Below are 7,874 nucleotides of genomic sequence, written 5' to 3'. Positions count from 1 at the left end.
TGGCCCCCGGAGTGCGGCCGTGTCGCTGCCAACCTGCGACCAGCCTCCACCAACCCCCGAAGCCCCTAGCCACCACCCAAACACCCACCACCCCACGGCCACCACTCTGTGCGCCTCGCAGAGACGGGCCCAGATCTGGGGAGCAAACCCTGCCCGTCGGCACAGAATCGGTGAGGTGTTCTGTGAGGGTCAGGTGGGAGGCATTTTCGACTCGGGGCCAATGTGCCGCCATCCCCAAAAGCAGCCTGTTCCATATGTGAACTCAGGGGCCCAGCTGCGTTCCCATCTGTGACTGCCTTTTAAGCCCCCGGCCGTGTTGCAGGGTGAGGGTAACTCATTTGGGGCATGAGAAAACCAGAACACCAGAAGAGAGCAGGGCCGTGGATGCCGAGGAAGAGGCTGGTCCACCGAGAGAGGACAGGAAGGAAGTCATTGACAAACAGGAGTTTATCTAAATTAAAAATGTTCACTCTGCAAAAGGCACCATTCAGACAGCAAGACGGAAAGTGACGGAGGAGACAGATGCCAGGTCGCGCGTGTAGAAGGGCCCCCGCAGACCGAGACCAGCCAGCTCAGTGATCTGACAAACGACCAGGCGCAGAATGGGCTCGAGATCTGAACAGACACTTCCACGAAGCAGCTACAGACACACAGATGCGCATGGATGCAGTGTGTGTGTGCGCGTGCAAGTCAACGCGCAGAAACGTGCCGAACCTTGACAGCACGAGACAGCAGCACCCGCCTGTGGGCAAGGCTGACGGCATCCAGCGCTGGCGGGGCGAGGAGGGCAGGTGGCGGGCACACAGCGAGGCCGCCGTGCCGGCAGGCAGTCCGGCCGCCTCCAAAGCGCAGCACGCACCTGCCCCTGAGTACTGACCCCACTGGTTTGAAAACGTACGTCCACACAGCCTGCGTGCCAGCGCTCCCTGCTGCACTCCTGACACCTGCAGGCAGATACTCTTGGATAAACGCTGGAAAGTCACAGAACGGGACAGAATCCAGCGGTAGGTGATGAGACCAGCTACCTGGGAGCTGGGCCGGGCGGGGGGGCTCCACACATCCCACGGCGAGCTTTAGTGGAGGCAAACTGAAAACAGCAGAATGAACGTAACCCATCCAACTTTCTGAGGTGTTTGCATCTCATTGTGCGTAGACTTGAGCCCAGAGAAACGTGGCCTCCGAGGCGCTCGTGGCGAGCCGTGGGGGCTGCACGCACACACCCGCCCCCGGCCTCCCTGTGGGCCACACTCCCTGCCCCTGTGCCTGGAACCCCGTTGCCCCTGCTGTGGCCGCTGCAGGGAAGAGGGTGCTGGCCAGACACGCCCGGCCCCCAGCGCAGGGCACCAGCCCGGCCGGCTCTCTGTGAGGAGGGGTGTCCTCTGCCCCTGCCACCCCAGGCTCTTCCCAGCGCGTGTCCAGCCAGGGCTCGGGAGGGCTGTGCAAACAGCGGAGCCACTGCACAGAGAGGAGGCCCCTGTCAGGCACTCAGCCCCCACCCGGTGGGGACGAGGCTCCGACTGTCGGCGGGCCTGGGGCCTTCTCGGGCTTCTTCATTCCGGGCCCGTCACAGCACATTCTAGACAGAGTGCCCCCAAAGCTGAAGAAACACGTGGCGAGTAGCAGCGTCCCAGAGGCCCTGGCCGTGTGGGGGCGGGGGGGGGGGGGGGGGGAGAGGGGCGCAGAGCTCCGTGCAGCCGGCAAGGCTTTGGTGACTTCTCCTGGGGGACCCAGGGGCGCACTCGGGGCTGAGCAGGGCCGTGGGGTGCGTGTCCGCCTGGTTCCACGGGGCCCTGGCACAGGAAGGTTCCGACCCCCGGCCAGTCCCGAACACCTACGGCCCTCCCGCCAGGAGGAGGGGCAGATGTGCACCGCCCAGTGGGTCCTTCAGTGTCTCAGTGACGGCTGCGGCCACCCCAGGAGACCTAGTCCCTGAGCCGCTCGCCGCCCTTGGCCCCGAGGGAGGCCCGCGCTCGGCCCCACCCCCCAGACAAGCCAGGCCACACGCAGGGCCTCTAGGGCGGGGGCCGGAAGCTAAGACCCGCCCTGGGGAAGCCCAGGGCCCCCCTGCAGGAGGCGGCAGTGCACGGATGGCCAGGCCAGCCTGGCGTGTGGACAGGCCCTTGGCCTGTGCTGCCACCAGCCTGGGGTCATGTTGCCACTGAGCGTGGGGCAGCATCCGTTGCCCCCCACGTTTGCGGTCATGCTGGCCAGGCCCTCACGATCCCGAGCGGCCTGTCCGTCCTCTCAAGTGCACCCGTATGGGGGGCCGCGGGGGCTGCGGGTAGAAGGAGGTTCCTAGCCCGTGCTGAGACCTCAGTGGGTCCTGCTCAGGCTGTTCTTCCCACGCCTGCTGGCCCCACAGACCCCCTTCTCGCTCACCCCGAAGCTCTGGAATGTGTACATCCCGGACGGCGAGCACGTGCTTATGGCCACGGCCCACACTGTCCTCAACGTGCACAGAAGCGAGTGAGCCTGTGGAGGCGGTGGGCAGGGGCCTCGGAGGGAGGGCTGGGTGTGCAGGTCGGGCAGGGGACACTGCCCTGAGGACCAGCGGGCAGGGGGCCTTCCCCCCCCCCCCCCCCGCTGCTGTGGCACTGCCCAAGACGCTCCTGGGCACAGCCGGACCCCCAGCAGCTGCCCCTGGGAGGCCCCTGGGGCAGCAGGGTGGGGCCCCTTTTGGCCTGACTCCCAGACGCTTCTTAGGACGCCCCTGGAGTCTCTGGAGTTTCTGCAGGACACGCTGGCCCAGACCTGGGCCCTGGAGGACGACGTGGTGCTGAGGCACCTCATGGCCCAGCCTCCAAGGGCCAAGTATGAGCCACCCCACCAAGTGGGCCTCCCTCCAGTCTCCGTCCGTCTCCTCTCCTGCTCTGGGATTGGGAGCCAGCCAGGGCTGGGCATCCGGGCACTCGCTGCGGGGGCTGGGGGTCAGCTGCCTGGAGGGCTGTTGTGTGTCAGGCCAAGGTGGCCGCGCAGGGAGCCACGAGGGTACCCTGGTGCCCCACCCCGCTCAGGACAGACAGCTGGAGAAACTAACCACCCCCCCCCCCCATCTCTTGAGCAAAACTCGAGCTCCCCACGATGCCCCTGGGCCCGGAACAAGTGTCCCTGGCACCCAGGCCCCCCCTACCTTCTCCTAGCTTTGAGACGCTCCCCAGCCCAGCCACCCAACATGAGCAACCCGGACCCCCTCTCGGCCAGGCCAACCTCAAGGCCTTGGAGCGGCTGCAGGAGGGAACCTCCACGGGGCCTGCGGCCGCACACCTGTCTCCGGATCTGGCCTGTCTGCTGCACCCCCCCCCCCCACCCCACCCAGAACCCTCTCTGGCCCGCCTGCTGCCAGAAGTCCCTCTCAAAGCTCCCAGTGAACCAGAAACTAGAACTCAGAGCTACAACACTGGGTCCCCTTCCCTTCAGCACCTGCCAGGGCCACCCCAGGGACCACACTACACACCCGGCCCTGGAACCCCACTGGGACCCCAGTGACAGGGTCTGGCCAGCCCACCACACATGAAGCTGGAGCGCCCCGTCCACCTGTGCTGCCCCGTGGCCTGCAGCTGATGCCCCTCTCTGGGTAGAGACTGGCATGGCCAGCACAGAGGCAGGGCAGCGCCCCGCCACTGCCCCAAGGCCGCCAACGTTCCTGCAACCCTCTGACCTCTGCGCCCACAGAGAAGCTATATGCTCGAGGGCCTCTGGAGGAGACAGTGATGAGTGTGGTGGCCCCGAGGCTCTGGGGGAGGAACAGAGGCAACACAACCACCCCCCCCGGCCCCCCCGGACAGGGACCAAGCCCCCCGTGGCCCTGGCCGGTCCTGGATTCTGGCCCCAAGCCGGCGGGCCCTGTCAGAGCGGTAAGTGGCTGTCAGGGACCTGGGTATGGCCCACAGATCCACATAGGTGACCTAAGGCAGCTCTGAGAGCAGCAGGCCGCCCCAACGAAGGGGCAGCAGGGGTGAGCGGGTCGGCCCCACCCTCACCCACACAGGGCAGCAGGCTCCGCCAGACCCCAGGTCCTAGCAGTCAGTCACCTGGCACCAACAGGGCAGAGGCTGAGGCCAAGGAGACGTGCTGGGGTCCTGGGCCGAAAAGGTCAGACGAGAGGAGGCGGCAGGTGCGGACCTGGCAGGCCGAGACCCTCCCTCTGCCGTCGTCGGCACCTGCCTCTCAGGGTCCCCAAGCTCAGGAAATGTGACGCCCCCTGGAGTCAGCAGAAGAGGCTCCCAGGTGGCAGACTCCAGCACCCCTGCCCCCCCCCCCCCCCCCCCGCCTGGTCACTAACGGGGGCCTCCCCCTCCAGGGGAAGACACACAGCCTTGGCTTCAATCCCCCCTGTGCTGTTTCAAGTTCAGTGAGGTGTTTTTGTGGTAAAACAGAGCCAGCCTGCAACCACAGCGCCCAGGGCTCTCGGCAAGAAGCGCCAGATGCCCCGAACAGAGACCGGCGGCTCGGCCCCGGCCGCAGGACCAGCCCCTGCCACGCGCCCCTGCACAGGGGTCGCCCGGCACGCAAAGCTGAGGTTCCCCTGTGCCTCCCAACCTCGGCCAGACGCCACGGTCAAGACCATCAAATAATTTACTGCAACTCAGCCTGTGCCCAGCGGGCCAGGACGGGGCTGGGAGGAGAGTAACAGCGGGGTGCCGGTGGCGTCAGTTCACGACAGTCCGTGCAAAGCGTCCTGGGAGGTCTGCGGTCACTCTGTCCAGAGAGCCCGGGGCTGGCCGGACTCCGGGAGTGCTTCCTTCCTTCCTTCCCCTCCTCCGTCCTCCGTCCGCACCTCCTCCCGGCATCCGGCACCTCCGGACCCCGTGCCTGTGCTCGTGGGGCACAGAGGGCCAGCGGGCCGCCAGGGTGGATGCGGAGGGGACGTCAGGAGAGCAGGCACTTGCAGCTCATGCAGCCGGGGCCACCCTCGTCGGGCGGGCTCAGCTTCCGCACCTTGTGTTGCCGGATCTCTCGGACCAGCGTGTAGAAGGCGTCCTCCACACCCTAGGAGGAAGGGGCCGGCTCAGAGGGGGACTCAGCAGGGGAGGAAACCCAGGGACCCCTGCCTCGAGCTCATGCAGACTTCCAGCCCCTTGCCCGCCTCCTCCCCACCCCTGCCCCGACAGGCAGGAAGCCCCAGGGCTGCCCCCACCGGGTGGCCTGATCCCCAGGGGCTCCCCCACAGGGCGGCCCCAAGGTCTGGCTCCGAGCTTGAACACCCCGTGTCCCACTCCCGTCTGACCTACCACCCTCATCCCCCGTAGCCTGCTAAGGGGTCAGGGCCAACAAGGGCCCACGGGGATCTCTGGGGGCAGAGGGGCCAGGGCCCCAGGGTCACCGCTCCGGCCTGGCTCAGGGCAGCTCTCTCCAGGGACCTCCACCTCCCCCTGGAGCTGTGTCAGCCCAGACCCTGGGCCCTGGCCGCCCTCACTGCCCTGCCATCCGGGGAGACTTACAGCGCTAGGGGCCGCTGGGTCACGGGGGTCCCGGAGGGTCCCAGAGGGTCCCGGAGCTGGAGCCAGAGCCAGAGCGGCTGCCCTGTGTTGGGGGAGAGGGGGCAATAAAGCACTGCTCCCTGGCAGGGTTGGGGCGGGGCGTTGGGGGGGGGGGGGGTCCCTGGCTGGCGGCGGGGGTGGGGAGCCGGCTCACCTGGCGAGTCTTGGCCGACGTCTCGATGTACGGGATGCCGTAGCTGCGGGCCAGGTCCTGCGCCTGCCGGGACTCCACGGTGCGCGCGGCCAGGTCGCACTTGTTCCCCACCAGCACCATGGGCACGTCATCGGAGTCCTTCACTCGCTTGATTTGCTCCCTGCAAGGAAGGAGGTGTGATCCAGTCACGGGCTGCAGGCATAGCTGCATCCAGGGCCTTGAGAGCAAAAAGAGAGAAAGACGGAGAGAGAGAAAGGGACAAAAAAAGGGAAAGAGGGGACAGGGAGGGCCCCTGGGGGCCGGCAAGCAGCTCACCTGTACTGGTGGATGTCCTCAAAGGACTTGGTATTGTTGATGGCAAACACACAGAGGAAGCCTTCTCCGGTGCGCATGTACTGGTCCCGCATGGCGCTATACTCCTCCTGGCCCGCCGTGTCCAAAATGTCCAGTAGGCACGTCTCGCCATCGATAACCACTTGCTTCCGATAGGAGTCCTGCAGAGGACAGCGCTTAGGGACCACCCCACCTCTCCTAGGAGGAGCCGAGCAAAGCAGCGGCCCCTCCCGGGGCCCCACCCATGCCCCGCCCCTAGGCATTGGGAGGGAGGGAGGCAGACAGAAGAGGAGCCCACATCAGGATGGAGGGCTGGGAACAGGGGCGGCACGGCTCACCTCGATGGTGGGGTCATACTCGTCCACGAAGTGGTTCTGGATGAGCTGGATGGTCAGGGCACTCTTCCCTACACCTCCAGCGCCCACCACCACGAGCTTATATTCCGTCATCGTTCCTCAGGGGATCGCGGCACACGGCACCCACCGGGGTGGTCTCCTGTCCCACCTGCCGAGGAAGCCGCATTCGGCCACAGGCCAGGCCCCACAGAGCAGGCCTGTTGAGCTCCCTGGGCTGGCCCGTCCCACCCTCTGGCCCCAGACAACCAGGTAACAGGGGTGGCAGCCAGCATGGAGGCCCAGCCGCCCACCTGTGGCACCTCCAGCCCAGGGGTGGGAGACGGCCCCGCCTCCAGCTGCAGGTAATGGCTGTCAGAGAGGCAGGGAGCTGGCCCCCCAAAGGCAGGGCTGACAGCTGAGAGCATCTCCCAACCACGCACCCGAATTAGAAGTTGCTGGGTAGGCAGAAAGCCTGAACCGGAGGCCCTGCAGGCGGCGGTTCCCAGTTCCCCTCCCTGCGAAAACAGGTCTTGCCACCGTGGAGCGCCCAGCAGCGTGCCCAGGCAGGCCAGTGCCCGCCTACAACCCGCTCCGGGCCCCACGGAGCGTGTTGCTGCATTTGACAAGTATTTACTGAGCGCCTACTGTATGCCAGCTGCTGCTCCGGGCGCACGGTGACAGGCAGACAAAACCCCCTGCCCTCTGTGGGCTCTGCCCGCACTGCAAGGAGACCGGCACACGTTAAAATAACGGGAAAACCCCGGTATCCTGTTGCCGTATGAACTTTGGAGAAAAGAAGGCAGATGAGGCAGCCGGGTGGGGGTGGGGGTGGGAGGTGGGGGGAAGGTTCCCGATACGCAGCTGACTGAGAGGAACAGACCCAAACGACGTGTGCAGCGGGCGCACAGGTGACAAAGAACGAAGGCCAGGGCCAAGGCCTCCGGCTGGGGTGCCCCAGTCTGTGCGGTTTCACGAGCGGACGCCCTTGCGCGGTCAGCGGGCAGTGATTTCCTGCACCCCGGCTCGCCGGCTGCGCGTGATGGCCGCCTGGTGCCGGAGCACTCGGGGGGCAGCCTCGCGACCGGAGGGCGGGCGACCCCGCGACGGCCGCGGCCCCGCGCAGGGCAGGGCCGGGGACGCGGACGCACAGCGCCCCTGCCGCCGCCCGCGGCTCACCTGCGCCCCCGCGCGCCCCGCCGCCGCCGCCAGCCGCCCGCCCGGCCGCCCGGCCGCCCCGCAGCCCCGGCCGCCGCCCGCCGCCCGCCCCCGCCGCACTCACCGCTCACTGGCGCGACTGCCCCCGGGGCCGGGGCCGGGGCCGGGGCGGGGGCGGGGAAGGGGGCCGGGGCCGGGGCGCGCGGGTCGCCCGGCGCATGGGCTCCGTCCGCGGAGGGTGCGGCTCGGGCTGCGGGCGGCGGGGCGCGCGGGCGGCGGACACTTGGCCGGGCCGGCGCACGCTCCGCCCCGCGCCCCGTCCGTCAGCCCGGCGCGGCTTGCCATTGGCTGCCTGCGCCGGGCCCCGCCCCGCCCCGCCCCGCCCCGCTCCGGTTGGCCGGCCGGCCCGCCTGTCAA

General features: G+C 67.9%; 1 protein-coding gene across 8 annotated transcripts; it reads right to left on the bottom strand.

Annotated features, from left to right (window-relative positions):
* Nucleotides 1-4,557: 4,557 nt before the first annotated feature.
* On the bottom strand, nucleotides 4,558-7,694 carry HRAS (HRas proto-oncogene, GTPase). 8 transcript variants are annotated; one of them, XM_045486480.1, is made up of 6 exons: nucleotides 7,582-7,694; nucleotides 6,306-6,471; nucleotides 5,950-6,128; nucleotides 5,635-5,851; nucleotides 5,442-5,523; nucleotides 4,876-4,989 (listed from the first exon to the last, which is right to left on the bottom strand). In XM_045486480.1, the coding sequence occupies exons 2-5, from the start codon at nucleotides 6,414-6,416 to the stop codon at nucleotides 5,461-5,463; spliced, it is 570 nt and encodes a 189-aa protein (XP_045342436.1). In that variant the 5' UTR covers nucleotides 6,417-6,471; nucleotides 7,582-7,694; the 3' UTR covers nucleotides 4,876-4,989; nucleotides 5,442-5,460. The 8 variants fall into 8 exon arrangements, with proteins under 8 accessions (XP_045342432.1, XP_045342434.1, XP_045342435.1 ...); XM_045486481.1 differs by having other exon boundaries at nucleotides 5,635-5,794; XM_045486476.1 differs by lacking the exon at nucleotides 5,442-5,523 and having other exon boundaries at nucleotides 4,558-4,989.
* Nucleotides 7,695-7,874: the final 180 nt, after the last annotated feature.

This window comes from Leopardus geoffroyi, chromosome D1, assembly GCF_018350155.1.
Source record: "Leopardus geoffroyi isolate Oge1 chromosome D1, O.geoffroyi_Oge1_pat1.0, whole genome shotgun sequence".
In the NCBI taxonomy this organism is placed as follows: domain Eukaryota; kingdom Metazoa; phylum Chordata; class Mammalia; order Carnivora; family Felidae; genus Leopardus; species Leopardus geoffroyi.
Note: the sequence above shows the minus strand (reverse complement) of the source record. Positions and strands in the feature narration are given on the sequence as shown.